The sequence below is a fragment of the Eulemur rufifrons genome, chromosome 1 (genome assembly GCF_041146395.1).
Source record: "Eulemur rufifrons isolate Redbay chromosome 1, OSU_ERuf_1, whole genome shotgun sequence".
Classification (NCBI taxonomy): domain Eukaryota; kingdom Metazoa; phylum Chordata; class Mammalia; order Primates; family Lemuridae; genus Eulemur; species Eulemur rufifrons.
Genome location: NC_090983.1, coordinates 20,716,051 through 20,732,956, shown reverse-complemented (window position 1 = coordinate 20,732,956; position 16,906 = coordinate 20,716,051). Strand labels below are relative to the sequence as shown.

General features: G+C 33.6%; 1 protein-coding gene across 1 annotated transcript in view; it reads right to left on the bottom strand.

Moving 5' to 3' along the window:
- Positions 1-1,895: 1,895 nt before the first annotated feature.
- Positions 1,896-16,906, bottom strand: part of BARD1 (BRCA1 associated RING domain 1) — a 78,285-nt gene continuing 63,274 nt past the window's right edge. The window contains exons 10-11 of the mRNA XM_069467495.1: positions 3,575-3,672; positions 1,896-2,228 (exon numbers count right to left, since the gene is read on the bottom strand). Coding sequence (XP_069323596.1) covers positions 1,896-2,228; positions 3,575-3,672 — 431 coding nt within the window. The remainder of the gene's footprint in view (positions 2,229-3,574; positions 3,673-16,906) is intronic.

The window sequence follows — 16,906 nt, the reverse complement described above, 5'->3', positions numbered from 1 at the left end:
AAACGAAGTGCTACCAAAATAAATATTTAAAGAAATCCAAATGAAACTGCTTAGTAGTGAGGGGGAATAATCACAAAGAGGTAAAGGGATAAACCAAGAAAATGAACGAAGAAAAGTGAGCAAGAAACCCAAAAGGTGTTTTGCAAACAGGAATTCAGATGCAAGAAACAGATACAAACTGGGTCTAGGAGTACGACCTACGAGGCAATAGATAGTGACTTAGGAGTCAGTTATAAATAAAAAATGACAACCAAAATCCCAGAGAACCTTAAATTATTTAATCCAGACATTATCTAACCCCTCAGATTTGTTTGGTGTTATGGTGTTGATCATTCTCCATCAGAAGGAAATGGGGGACAAACACATTACCAGTTGTAGAGAGTGTTTCAGCGCTAATTCACCCTGGAAGGTCAGGGTCAAAAGTATATTATTTCGTTCACACAATATATTTCTTCATAGGAAAAAGTAAGATGCCAAAGAAGGAATTAAAATAAAATGTATTTTCAAATGATAAACAGAATCTCAAACTTTCAAATAGGTGTTTCTTAAAATGTTGATTAACTTCACACTTCACAGATTCTTGGTATTTTAAAATTAGGAATATTCTATTCCAGTGGTAATCCAGCTTGTCCTCTCTGCCAAACTGGAAGGTCTCACAGTATCTCCTTCCCCAAGCCTTTGATACTGTAAGTATATTCAACTTCTAGGAAGGACTTAATAAAGAATTCTGGTTCTTAAAAAAAAATGTTTTAAAATGATCTAATCCTTGTCAATTCACAAGTGAGAGGACTCAGACCAGAGTAAGCTCCCAGGCCTAGCTATTCTCAGGTGGTGTCCTGCCTACTACTCACAGCCTTGACTGTTTGGTGTAAGGAGTAAGCCCTTCCTTGACACTTAACCGTTATGGCCTTTTGTATGATCTGGCAAAAATTGGTTCTAAATCCAGTAATCTCCAACTTCTGCCCTCACATCAACCTAAAAACTTTACAAAGGAAGAAATTAAGACCTTCAAAAAAATTATTTTAAAAATACCTAGCAAGGTTTACTAGAAGAACTGCTTCTTAATCTAATGTACTGACATTTGATTGACAATTTGCTAGAGTGTTAAGACCTTCTAAGAAATACTGATATTAAAATGTGTTAGAGAAAATGTAGTAAGTATACATACATATATAGTAAACACAGTTATAAATTAATAGTTAACAATAAGCAAATGTATACAACAAAAATATGTACCGTGAGCCCAACGTTGATTTTCACCACCAAAAACTATGTTAAGGTTTAAAGCATGATTTCCTGATTAATACACAAGATAACAAACAAGGATAAAAATGTAGGAACAGACACTCAAGTAAATTATAAAAAACAAAAACAATGTAAGTTAACAAATGCAGATGGGAGAAGAATAGAATTTAATGTGTATGGTGGCAACCAGGTACGCTCTTTTCATTGCAATAAATCTAGAATAAATTATTTGATAATATTCTCCGTTTACTAAAGAATGGCAAGTATTTTTGCTGGTGGCAGGTGTCAATTTTTTTCATCAAAGAATAGTAAAAGGCTGAAACAGTAATGATACCCCTTGTATATTTAACCAACAGTCGGATACTATCTCATTAATCATCTTTGGTAGCTGATAATTTGAATAGAACCACATGATGAATCAAAAAACATGCCAATTTTAAAAAGAAAAACCCATAAATGCAATCCCAGCATCTAAATGATAAACACAAAGTAAATTCCTAATCTAGCATAAGAGTTTTTTTTCAATTTAAAGAAAAAAAATATAAATAACTCTACCTATTTGTAAAAATGTGAATGATCAAAAACAGCACAATGGCTGGGTTCTCACAGACTATGCAAGTTCAATTTGAAATGTTCATCTGGTGTAATATTCAGCTGTCAAGAGGGAGCAATTCAAAGGACATCACACAGTCTATAATCCAGCTTGAAGGAGCCATCCAGACTTTGCCCTGCCGAACCCTCTCTGGGCGATACTTAGATAAATCCTCATAGATGATATACTGTGTGCAGAAGCACTGATCAGAATCAGGTCTGGCATGGTACGCGATTGTATTGATGGTCTGAGTCACATCGCTGTCTGGCTTGGGCTTTCTGTTGAGGACCTGGCCCCCCGCTACAGTGACAAGCTTAATAAGATTGTCCTTTGGGTGGTGTATGAAGGATCCTCCAAAATAGAAGTAGCATCCATCAAACAGCCTTGGCAACTGAAATAACAAGAAACAACTTGTTAAAGGCAGATAAAAATAAGTTTTAAATAAAAACCACTGCATATGAATGAAGGAAATAAAAACATAGGTTAAGTATCTCTTATCCAAAATGCTTGGGACCAAAAATGTTTCAGATTGCAAATTTTTTCAGATTTTGGAATATTTGCATCCACATAATGAGCTATCTTGGGGATGGGACCCAATTCTAAACACAAAATTCATTTATGTTTCATGTACCCATAGCTTGAAGATTTGAAACAAAGTTCTGACTGTGGCCTATCACGTGAGCTTATGTATGGAATTTTCCATTTGTGGTGTGGGTGCTCAAAAACTTTCTGATTTGGGATTTTCAGATTAGGGATGCTCAACCTATAATAGTCATGATCAGTAAAGAAGCCACTTAATGGGGTGCTAGGACAAGTTGTATTTCAAGCAAACTAATTGGATCAAGAAAAATACTTATGCAAATAAAGGCTTTGCGTTTATAATTTTTTCCCTAAGATTCAGTTACCAACCTGGTTCCTTTTCACTCTAACAAAACAAACAAAAAAACCCAAAAACTACATATCAACCTTCTTTGATCAGGCTGCTTATGCATATTTGGTGGGACTTAAAGCCCCAAGAATTCCTAGGGTATCTGAAATATGCTTCAGGGACACCAGGTTGAACGTTATTAAATGGTAAGAGTAACATCTTTTCCACAGACCTTTATCCAGGTCTGCCCGTACGCATTCAGGTCTCTACCTAGCTACATATTACCAACCTAAGGTCTCCAGGAAAGCCACGGTGGGAGTGTGGCCTCCAGGGTTCCAGAGATGTATTCACTGGGCACAAGAGATTAGGAAGCCATGGCTAGGGATCCAATTAGCTATGAAACACACTTCTGTGTGCTGCTCTATGGAAAAAGAAAAGTTTCACAATTCCCTTCTATGAAAATTCTGTCATTTCTAATATACTTATATATATATATATCTCAACAGGATAATGGAATATTCTCCATTAAAACTGCAATATGTGGCCATAAAGACATATGGTAACTAAATCCGAGCAGCAGCTGGAAGTCTTCTTTCAAGCTACTTCCTGTATCTGAGATTTACCTCAGATTCTGAAAGGTTTATGGGAATGTTCAAGATGCCAAAAACCCATTAACAGTATGAAATTATTACCTTCTGGATTTTACTGCTCATTGTGATCATCTTTCAGAATCAAGTGCTTGAAATAAGCACAATTAAAATTTTAATCAGTCACCTGTACTTGTTGAAAGGGCAGAAAGAGTTTTTCCTGATGGTGATAATAACATTAAGTCATAATAAGAACAACGAAAGTAGTATCAGAAAAAATACCAGCTGTTCTCTGTTGAGCCTGCTTCTCTGCGGACCTTCGGGAATTTCATACTTTTCTTCCTGTGCACATACTTTTCTTTTTAGACATACTTTCACCCCTGACAAAAAACAAGGATAAAAGCAAAATAAATATGAAGTGAGCATTATTTCTCTCTCATTAAAATTAAGCAATATACTTAGTAGCTGTTTCTCCTCTCCATGTTTAGGTATTATTTTGAAATAGAAACCTTACTTATGCCAAAAGAAAATATACTGAAACTAGTTTTTTCCATTTAGAGTAATTATAAGAAATCTTTCCTTCAGAGGATTAAGCAATTAGTACTGAACATTAACTGTAATTTTAATCTTTCTGAAAAACCTAAACAAATATACTATTTCAAATATAACAATAAAAATTTACATTTCCACGTATAGCAATTACCAAAATGAAGGTGAATAAAAAGTCCATCATGAGTCCAGCCCACAATAATCTAAACTTAACACGTATGATCTGCACTGCTCGTTTTGGCAGTCATATGTCTAATCTCCTGTTAGGCTATAAATGATCTGACAGCAAGGAAAGTGCTTCAGTCCACAGCACCTGTCTCAGCTGGCTGTACAACAGGGGATCAACAGTACTTGTTAAAATAAACAATAAGCAGAGTCTGGAACATATTTGGTATTTGATAGGTACACACTGAAGCTGCCAGTATAAGATGATTTGGTTGGGCTTCACAGGAAGAAAAGGCATTCTTTTCATGGCTTGGATAAGTGTGTTCAGTTTCCAGTTAAAAAGCAAGAGCAATAGAGATAGCCCAGCCTGGCACTGTTTACAGTCATTCCACTAAGTGGCTCCTGGGTGGGGAAGCCCTGAGCAGGGCCATTGCCTGGCAGCCAGCACCAACTGTCAGGCTGAGCTCTAGAAATGACATGAGCCTTCAGGAATGCCCAGGACCAATCACAGATGGGAGGACATGGTCAGCTTAAACCAGAAGCCACACCTTAGGATACTGCCTGTCATCATCAAGGGAGGGAATTGATGGCACATATGTATATTTAACATGCTCCTGTTTTGACAACATATAACTAAACTAAATTTGAAATTTGGCGTCAAATGACTTAGATATCCCAATTATTTCCATTGGGATAATTAGTTAAACTCCTTGAGCCTCAGCTTCCTTGCCTACAGAAAGGAAAAAAGAAAATAACAATACTACCTATTTCACAGGACTTCTCTGGATAAAATGCAAAAAGCATTCCAGAAACTGGATAGCATAATAAATTATCTTCATTGTAAAGACAAACCCTTCACACAATTTGCCATTTGTCTTTGAGATTATTTTGCTCAATAACCTCAGTTTTATCACTGAGATTAGAAATCGGACATTATTCACTTATGCATTCCTCAGCATTTAATATACTCTTCCCGTGGAACAGGAGCTTAATAACAGAGGTTATTGGCAAAGTTGGGACAATAACTCAAGTTCCTTTACCTACTGTCTAGTATTGCTAATACAAAGGAAAAAAGTTCTTATAAAATTCACTAAAGACATAAACATTAAAGGATTCTCTCTACGCAAATAAAAAACTATACAGTACCTGTAAGAGTTCAATTACATTTCAAATTCTTAATTATTTTAAAGTAATTTTGAATATCAAAATGTTATATCCTATTATCATTTGATATCTAATGGCTTAAAACTTAACCAGAAAGAATTTATGGCTGCATAAACATGTACTTTTGATTAAAAACTAGATATCTATGTTGGAAATACACTAATTTAACAGTATTTTGGAAAACTCTTAAAAAATGCCAGTCACAAAATTCTGTCTAGCTGATCCCTACTTAATTCAACAGCAGAATGACCCCAATACAGGAGAAAAACCACTACTTGCCGTTAAACTACGCATAAGCCTGTAAAAAGGGTGGCCCCAAACCAATAATCTGCTACAAATACCAGAACTGTCTCAGGATTGCATTTGATATAAACTAAGATTCATTTGTGTATAAGTAAAAGGCCTCTGGACCAGTAATAATTAGCTTGAGAGCAAAAAACTCAATACTTTCCAAGAGTTGGTGATGGTCTGCTTTAGACTAATCCAGACTCTATGACATAACTATTTTTAAACTTTCTTCTCTGTTACCCCCAACTGACATAATTAATAAAACCTCATCTCTGGCTTACGAGTCAATCTGCAGAACTTCAAGTAAGAGACATAACTAAAAATATGGGTACCTTTTGAGGAACAAATATATATTTTATATATTTATTTACATATTTATTAAATATATTTATTCTATAAGTAATCCTATAATGCTTGGATTTTGAAAACTATTTAGAATTTAAGAGGTAGAAAAGACCCTGAAGAGCTAGTCCAACTTTCTTGTTATACAGATTTAGAAAGTCAATAACACCAAAGTTAAAGCTAACCACTTCCTCACACAACAGCCTTCCATTCAGTGCTCGTCCTGAATCATATTCACAGGTTGAGTATCCCTTACCAAAAATGCTTGAGACTGGAAGTGTTTCAGAGTTTGAACTTTTTTGAATTTTAGAACATTTGCATATACATATATGCAATGAGATAACTTGGAGACCCAAGTCTAAACAGGAAACTCATTTATGTTTCACATAGACCTTATACACATAGCCTGAAGGTAATCTAACACTTTCAATGATTTTGTGCAAGAAACAAAGTTTTGACTGTGTCTTAATTGCGGCTCATCACATGAGATCGTATGTAGAACCATCCACTTGTGTCATGTTGGTGCTCAAAGAGTTTTGGATTTTGGAGCATTTCAGATTTAGGATTTTGGATTAAGAATGCTCGACTTGTATTAAGCACCTATTATGTACAAAAAGAGTCATAATCTCTGCCCCAAAGAAGGAAATTCCTACTGTTTCCTGCCAACTTTACGTCAATAATCTAATCCTAAACTTTTATTAAAATTAGAAGGCTTTATTTTATCACTGAGTGCTTAATTTCAAATAAAATTTTATTGCTTTATTTTTCTCTATCAATAAATGATTCGTTACCAAATTTAATTATTCAAGCATGTTTGTAATTATACTCATGTTTTAAAGATATTAAGGATGCCACTGAGACGATCTCAAGTCATGGCATATATAAAAACTCCCTACTCTTGTCGAGACATTTGAAGAACTTGCTATGACTTAAATTTCTGTTACAAAGTCAATTAAGGAACAAGAGCTACAGACAGCAAGAGAAGATTCATGTTTCCAGATTCAGCTTTTCCCCTTCTTTCAACTGGAAATGGTAACCTTTTGAAGAATAACAAATATGGGAGCAGGTTTGTCAGAAACATAAAGAAGAAAAATATTCTTTTACATTCCACATTTTTTCAAATATGTTAAAAGCAAAAAATAACTGGTTTTTGAGTAAAAATATCTGAATGCAAAGTTGTTTTTGAAAACAATGTTGGCTCAATCTTATGTTAAATCTAAAAAAACCTGGCAATCAAATGTTCTGGAAGAAATGATTTAGATGTATCAGTGAAGTGAGATTAAAAATATTAGTAAGGCAAGAAATAGTACAAAACCAAGTTTTTAGTTCTTTATATTCCTGGTATTGAACAAAACTAAAATAGAATTATTAAATATTAAAATGAAAAGTAGAATATCGTTAAGAAAACATAGAATATCAACATGTTTTATTGTTGCTTCCCTGGGCACAAATAAGTAGAATCTGAGGAGAATTTGTTTGGTTTTAGTAAGCTTATTTTTCTCACACCTATATATCCTCTAAGACAAAACTCTCTTCTCATAAATGGTCATTAGTGGAGAATGATAGCAGTATCATTTTATTAAAACTGTGAATACTATGTTAGCTAATATTCATCCTATGAGCAGAATACATCATCATAAGCTGCATGTGTCCAGTGCTCCGAAAACTTTAATTTTCTGTATTTTAAAATAATCTCAGGTCCTCTAAAACCAAACCAATGCTAAAATCACACACCATTATTTTCTGGCTAAAGGAGAAAAAAGAAAAACAAAATCTTTAAAGCCCAATTTATTTTATTCCATTTTCCTTTTCTAACTTTAAAATGACCAAAGATACAATTGTTTGTTCTAAGATCCTGCTAAAAATTACGGTGTTAACAGCTACTATCTATGTAGTAAGTACTTGTATTCTTCCCCAAGTCCAGCAAGACTGGTACAGTTAATGTTCATTATTTGAGTCGTTAGTTTCTAAAAAGATGTGTGAACACTGAATTAGTCAATAATGAACCATTGCTCCTGAAGAAAATACAGGCTTAGGTTCCTGTGAGCCCCTGTTCCCAACATTTTCATCAGTTGATCAATACTTAACCTTGTTTTATATATATTTCTGTTTAAAGACACCTTATTTATTATGCATTGTTGATTAACATTAAACTTGGGGCCAAAAGCACTGCACTCCAGGCCTTAACAAAACTTATCTACCACAAGTATTTTCTCTGAAAGGTGCATTACAGTTTTCTTGAGCTTAGGAAAACTACCCAACACTTCAGCACAATATTTAGAAGCCATTTTAAACAAGTGAAACCAATAACAAAAAACACAAAAATGCAAAAAAAAAAAAAAAAAAAAACATGGAACTAATAGACCGTGAAAGGCAAATATTTGTTTATAGTATGAGAGCCAAAAAGAGGAGACAAACCACCACCTTGTTTGACCTCAGCTGGGAACAATGCTCATCAGGTAACTCAAAGTCTTCGCTACTCTGCACATGTCTACAAAAGTGTTGTTGAATATTGATTTGGGAGTGACAAAAAAAAAAAAGAAAAAGAAAAGAAATTTAGCAAGTAAGCACATTCACAAATACAGAATGCACAAATAATGAAGATTTACTGTATGTTATTTCCATTCAGGGAGGGAACTGATATGCAAAGAACTTAACCTGCTTAAAGCCATTCAGCTATTAAGTGGCAGAATGGGAATGTGAACCCAAGTCAGCTTAGTTTTCTAAAGCCTGCGTATTTGACACTAAAATATAACTTTCTGGTACACAAGATAAACCGTGGATTCTAAAAGGCATGATGTGAATATGTCAAATGCTTTAAAGCTGCTTTGACTGAGTGTTCCAAGATGTTGCTTAATACATAAAAGTCAGAAAATTTTAACGACCACTCCATCTCTCCAAAAGCAGGGGCTCATCAGGAGACTGAGTCTTTCTGAACTTGGGACTGTTAATGTATATTCAAATTCAACACTCAAGCTGGGGACAGCCCAATTCCCTATCGTGTGATTTTTAATTTGTTAGTTTTGCCTGTGCTTTGGTGCTTGTCTCTCTCTCCGCCATTGTTTTTAATACAAAAATCATATTCAGCCCAGTTTCTAAGCTGAATTTCTGAAACCAGTTATTCTCACCAACTTATCATAAATGTTCTATCAAAACTGTTGTTCTTAGCATGTAATAAAAATATTTTAGAAATACCATAAATTTTAATAAGTGCTCACTGAGGAAAAGACTATCTTTCTAATGAAGTTAATATTAACTTTACTGTATATTGAAAATGAGACTCAAAATAAAATTTTTGACTAGATCAAAATACCATATTAGAAACATTGACAGTGTGCTGGCACTATGTCACATGCTATTTCCATATTATACATCAACCCAAAAAACAGCATTAGCAACCCAGTAAAATCACTGACTTAAACTCATTACTTTACATGTAAATTATTCTTCCTACTTTTTTTAATCACTTAAGCATGTATAATAATTCCCTTCCTAAATCTCTTTCCTAATGATATTTGCAGAACATTCATAACAGTTTATCTTTAGATGAATGGATATGTCAGTATATAAAGCCGAGAATCGAACACTGAACACTCCTATGATATCTACTGTATGTATCAGTGAGTTGCTAATGACCAATTAATTACTGAAGTAAGTAAATGGGCTGTGCCTATGCTGGCTGCTTGTCCATTTTATGGGCTTGTTTGACTGATTATTTAAACTTTCAAAAGAAACATACTAAACGGGTATCTGTTGCTCCTCGACAATGTGCTGGCATTAGTCAAGTCAATCAAGAGTCTAGCCTTAATAGATATGGAAGTTCAAGAGAAATGAGATGGCAAACACCCAAGGGGCAGCATGGCACTTCCATGGGAAGGAACTACTGCATTTATAGTATATGTTTCAATTCATAACATTTTCAGCTCCATAGCAGTTGTTCAGTAAATTTCTGTAAAGTAAGGCAGAAAAATCGAATGCTCTAATTACAATTATTAAGCTTAGCAAATACATTCCTCTGATATTCTCTTATTCCAAGTAACAATGTGCCAACTCCTTATGCCACCTAATATCAATGAAACAAAGTGGAAAAAAACAGTGCTTTTTTTTCTCCCTGAAAACTATTCCTTAGTTTCAGGTCTATAATAGCATGTTTGAATATGACAAAGTGTTTCGTTAAAGTTGCTGTCATAGCATAAAACAGCTCAAGAATTTTTTGAAAGCGAGTGACATCTACACCAAGGGTTGTGACTCAAATGCATAAAAGGGCCAAATAGATTATATAAATATTTGAGGAACCTAGTATGAAATGGTAGGAGGTTGCAGAGACTGTAACAAACAGGAAAATGTACATTATACCTAAAGACATATAAATTACATGGTTATGTTAGACAAAACCACATAAATCATAACAGCCCTCGGACTGCCAACCTGAAACTCTTGATGCTTCGGCTAATCAATCTCTTCATTTTATAGATAAGGGAACTGAAGTCCTAAGATATCCTCCAACTCCTAGATCAGTTTTTTTTGTTGTTGTTGTTGTTAATCTTTATTCTTAAGTTGTAAAAAAAAAAAAAAAAAGCATCTCTATTGAGATTTAATATATTATACTTCCCTTAATAAATCACATTATTACTTAATAGACAATTAAGTAGGAGGATAGTTTTAAGAGATTAGCCAAAAAGTATGGCAAAATCTAATGACTACCCTGGAGTGGGGAGAGACTGTGGGGGAAAACAATGCATTTGGTTTTGTCTTCAGTGTATCGGTGAGTTTATTTGATCTAACTGATGCCAAAGCTGCTACTCTCTAACTTGTACCATAAGTTTCAGAATGAAGACATACTTCTTTGTAGACATTTACCATAAATACAAATTCATATCAACTTCCTAGGGAACCTCTTGAGATAAACCAACTGAATTGATTTACTGAAAAGTAAAACAATAAGAATGAAATAACTTTAAACTTTCAAAGAGCAAGGTGGATGATAGGAGGTTTTTGGTGGATACAATGTGTGTTGTTCCAGTGAGGGACGCACTGAAGACCCTGATTTCACTACACTGCAATGCATCAATGTAGCAAAATTGCACTTGTACCTGTTGAATATATAAAAATAAAAAATCTTAAAAACAAAGAAATAAAACAAACTTTCAGCAATTTAAATGGTGATACATTAACATCATCAATGAAATGGAGGAATCTACCAGCCAAACACTGCCTAATTAATAAGCCTAAATAACTTATGGTAGTTTAAGGTTTTATTTACTCAATAAAAGTTAAGCAAACTACAGCAAGAATTCTTAACCTATTTTCCATTTAAAACAAAATATGAGAACTTTCATAACATTCCGAGTCATTAACTCATCTGAAGTACAATATATACTGTAATCCTTAGTCTTTATACATACATGAAGATTTCAACGTAGGTCATCTTGCACCAATTTAAAGATTATTCTTAAAATTCAACCAAACTTTTATATTTGTAATAAAATCGTTAATAAAGCCCATAACTATTCCATCATCTGTCACTAAGACAATTCAATAGAAAGATAGACTCTTATTCTCTCTTTTGAAGGAAAAAAAAGCAACTATAAGACCATATTTCAGTTAGCTTTCTTAACTAATAATCTCTAAACTGAAATGACTGTACATGAATAAGTTATTTATGTAAACAAAGATTTCTGCGTATGCTAGAATGATACATACTTGAAAATGTGTCAAAATGCTATCCTTATAAAATGTATGCTTTATCTCATCTTTTTACATATTCTATTACAGTTTAAAATTTTGACTGAAGCTCTCACTTTGCAAAAATAAATGGATGGCCTACCTATCCATTAAACAAAGGGATTCTTTTAGTCCAGGAGTATTCCTGATCATTCCTACCATTTCATGCAAGCTTTCCTTTTGCCCTGAGATCTTATTACTTTTTATATATAGGTAAGTAGCCCAATTCCCAAAGTACTACTGAATCCAAAGTCATTAACTCAAAGTCATTAAGCTACCTTAGCAAAGCCTGGAATTTTTGCATACTAATGCAGCTTATGAATTCCTGGGCTACAACAATTTTTTATAAAGAGACTTGCACTATACTGAAAGATATTCCTTTATTCTAAATCATCAGTAACACCACTATTGCCTCCAACCTCATAACAGCATATACATCAAGGGATGTATACTTTCATTTTAGCTCCAGGAACCACTGATGGTGTTCGTAGATTCATATTAAATTTAGTCACTTTTCCTAGTTTTAGAAAGAAAAAAAGGATCATACAAATGAGAGGGGGTAGGAAAAAAGGGATTCATAAATAGCTACATACAAATGATTAGAGAATATGATGAAGATGGAAGAAAGCTTTAAAATGGAGATCTGTTTAATGTCCAAAGGGGTGGGAGGGAGAGAAAATTAACTCTGCATGGAAGGCCATTCATAGAATTTCCTCACCCTCTTCAAAAGCCACAGCCATAAATAAATCCATAATTCTTCTGGAGCTACTTGCCATTTGTAACCGAAATTACACTAAAAATCAGAATTAAGTATCACTCTTACTCAACACCAAATGTCTTTAAAATACAGAATCAAACATCACTATTGTATGTCAAAACAAAAATCCTAATATGTCATTAGATCCAAACTAGGAATTTATGTCACTCAAGATAACAGCATATAACTAAAATAAATATTTATTGAGGAATTTCTCTTCTGATTCTATTAAAACCCAAGTTTTAAAAGGAAAATAATTTTTTTGCAAATGCTTTTATATTAGGCTTTTTAATCAAGTAGAAAATATGATAGCACTAAACTTTACAAAAAAGAGAAATAGAAAACCCTCTACAACAATGACCAAAATGGAAACATAATTAACTTATTCTATCACTGAAATTTTTGAAAATCAGGTAGCAAGCAGAAGAATAGAGAAGCCAGCCCAGCATAAGAAATTCCATGGCAAAGAGTGAAAAGACAATGAAATAAAGGCTGCAAATATAAAATTTTCATGCTAAATGTTCCCATCCAGATTTGGAATATCCCAGGAAATACTGTCACAGATGATTAGATTGTATGATTCTATATAAATACCATATATAAATTATTTATTTGGGGCTACTTTTTAAGCTAATATTGTAGTCATAAGCATATCTATATATAAAAACACATTTCTTCACATGATAATATGCTAAATTTATTTCATTTAATGCATATTGAGAAGGTCAAATTCTATCACAAAAATATATGACTATATCATAAAATTTTCTTAGGCAAAAATTGAGCATCAACTCTAAGACCATGTATTATGAATAATAATATTAAAATACTCCACCTTGGTATAGGTATAAAGATCAAACTCAGTCTACTGTCCAAAAATTCTCACAAAAAAATGGAAAACTCATGCTCAGAGCTTTCTTAGTAATATATTAGAAGTTCAAATACTTATGTAAAAACTTCTGTTCTCATTAGGACAATAACCATATTAAAACGTATTTGCTAAATCTGTATAACTGCTGTCTCAGGTAGGAGAAATACACACATGCAGGTTCTAATTCCCCTGATTAAGATCAAACCCTATCCAATTAATCTTTGGAAAACACTAAAATAAAAATATATTTTCTAATTGTTATTAGAACTTGAAAATCTGTATTTATTCCTACGGAATTTGAATTTGACTAACAAGAACACATTGCCTTTAAAACCATTACAAACCTATAGGCCTCTTCAGTAACCCAACAATCCACCACTGCTTTGGTTTCTTTTGATTATATTTTACTCATACGCATTCACACATTTATATATTGTTTAAAGTGAAGATATAATTGTTTTATGCTTTTTAAAAACTTAAACAATCCTGGCTGGGTGTGGTGGCTCATGCCTGTAATCCCAACATTTTGGGAAGTCCAGGTGGGAGGATCATCTGAGGCCAGGAGTTCGAGACCAGCCTGAGCAACATGGTGAGACCTCCATCTCTACAACAATTAAAAAATTAGCTGGGCGTCGTGGCACGTGCCTGTAGTCCCAGCTACTTGGGAGGCTAAAGCAGGGGGATTGCTCAAGCCCAGAAGTTCAAGGTTGCAGTAAGCTATGATGACACCACTGCACTTTAGCCTGGGCAACACAGTGAGATCCTGTCTCGAAAAAAAGAAAAGAAAAATAAAAAGAAATTTAAACAATTCTGTTTTTCATATTTTTGTCTTAATATTTCTCATATAAAAACAAATTTTTCAGAGAATATCTTCAAGCATTCCAGAATTTTCTTAATTCTCTCATATTTAGGTTATTCTCCCTATTCTTGCTACTAGAAATAACAATGCCAATACTTTTGTCTCTCATCTGTCTTACTTGCTTAGGGTAAATCCTCACAGTAAATCCTCCTGGATCACAGGATGTTGTTGTTTTTTTTTCCTTGCACAATCTTCCCTGAAGGACTTCTATAAGCATGAAGTTGCCTAATCGATGTTAGTTTACAGAAATGCTTTGGTATATACGTTTTTTTTGATGATTAGCAAAGTTTGAATAGAATAAAAACTGCATTTATTTTCGAAATTCCACAGCACTGTCAATATCCATTTAAAGAAGCATATTTTAAGGATGAATTTGTTAGCCTGATTATAAGGTTATTTATAAACTGATGATACAATAATTGCCTTTTAGGGTCTACCTCTCCTCAATGAAAACAAAAGACAAAAAAACACCCTATTTGTCCCTTCCCCATTTCACAGACACAAGTTCAATGTAAAATCTTGGCACAATCCTCCAGCAATTCCCTTAGGAGCTGAGGACTTCTAAAACTTCTATAGCTGCAATTTTATTTAAACTTAAATGAGAGTAGGAAAGAGGGAGAGATTATTAAAGAAAAGATGACAGCCATCTGCTCTCCCCTTCACGATGAAGTGAGAAATGAGGATACAGAATTAAATTTTCTTATAAAGAAGTTAGAGTAGGAAATATTTTGAAAGCAGTGTACTAAAAGAACAGGTCAGTAAAAAATATTTTCTTATCGAAGGCTAGTATGCATCTTTAAGATGCAGTTTCATCTTTTTCATACTCTAAGACATTAATAAAATGACTTATTTGTACATCTTCTACTCTTTCATTCTAGTCTCCTCTTTAATTACCAAAATTTACCCTTGTAATGAGAGTGGTTATTAATTGCCTGTGTGGAATGAGCACCAAAACTAGGACTAAAGCTGAGTCTGAGCCACAAATTTGATCTTGAAGAAGAAACTTTTCCCATCTATAACCCTTATTTCTATAAAATATAAGACAAATACCATTCTGTAAAATATTTATAAAATAAATATGATGAGACAGAGTGGCTGGTCTGTACAATCATGGCCTATTCTCAGAATCTTCATACTAAGTCCATTAATTGGGGCATTGTAAGATACTCTACATATACAGTGTAGGAAAATAAGAGATATCAAACAATTAAGATAAAATGCTTTTGAACAGAAAACTTCCACTGGATCCAAATTCTTTTTGTTAAATTTGTAAAATAAGTCAATTATCTACAGAGAAAATTTAGAATAAAATTCCTCTTGAATCTATTTGGTTTATCAAAATTCTCACAAAAAGTTTAAAGTTTCTTAATAGTTAATCCAGTAAAGATTTTGTCTACTAGCAAGCCCATGGACAGACTCAAACATAAAGTCATAAATCTTTACACATAATTTTGAAAGCTTTGGTTTACCTCATCTTTTTATAATATAAATGGTTTCAAATAGTTTTGAATGGCTCTGAAATGATTTTTAAAATCAAACCGAGCCAAGCACAGTGGCACATGCCTATATTCCCAGCTACACAGGAGGCTGAGGTAGGAGGATGGCTTGAGCCCAGGAGTTCAAGTCCAGCCTCGGCAACCTCGCGAAACCCCATCTCTTTAAAAAATAAAAGCAAACAAAAAAAAACCTGAGATGCTCGACACTGAGAACAATATAGAAACTGTGAGAAATATATATTAGGAAAGAAGGTATTTGAAAGTTCTTGCCTTCTTTTGACAAACCCAGTAACTATTTAAAGGGATTGCCTCAAACTCTGTACATATTTCTCTTTGGACCCTATACTAGAACATACAAGGATATGAACTTCAATAAGAGATTCCATCCATCCTTTATCCTAAAAGAACCATTGATATTAGAAGATATTATTCACCACTGTGAGAATCACTAATTAGCACACTATTAAATTAGCTTGAGTCCATCAGTAATTCTATCACATAAAAATGACATGGCCAAGCCACTAAAGTGACAAAACTTGAATTTCCCAAAGAAGGCAGATTTTATGGAAAGGAATCACATAGCCAGTACGTGTAACCAAATTCCAGTTTAGCATATTCCCAAGAACTAGACTCAAAGTTAAGTACAAGTCTTAGCACTTTCAAAATTTCATATGGCTTCTTTATTACTGAGACCTTATTATGAAAATCTTCCTCTTCCTATCACCACTGGCAAGGTTTCTGGCGCAGGTTTACAAAAGCATCCATAACATGAAACCATTTTAAATGAGTTTTTTCAACGTGGAGGCTCAATAAGACTTATCATACATTTGAAAGGAAAAAGAAAGTTCAAAAATCAGTGAGATATAGAGAGAAACTGTTTTTTTCCTATGTAAATGGTCAATCAGTCTGATTACTTATCATACTTCTCAAACTGGTTGTAATCAGGAGGACTACTAACAGGGACAGGAGAACAGACGGAGTGCCACCACTAGCCATGGCCACTTAGCTGGATCAGACTGCACCAGCGGAGGCCAGCATCACAAGAAAAGAAGTGGTAGTGTATTTAAAAAGGACATGATACCGATGGCTGAAAGGAAACAGTTTTACAAACTAAATCGACGTCCAACTACAGATTAAATTAATAATTAAGATCTTGAAAAATCAAACATTTTACCATAAAACCTTCAAAGCACAAAGCCATTATTTAAAACTAATTTTAATCCATCATTTGCTTCTTAAAAAGAAAGTTTCATTAAATATATCCACTATTTTTTAACTTTTTATCTTAATTATAGTCACAGGATGTTGCAAGGAAATATAAAAAGAAGCCCCATACACCATTTCCCCAGTGTCCAATGTTAACATCTTACACAATTATAAAAATACCAACAAACTGACA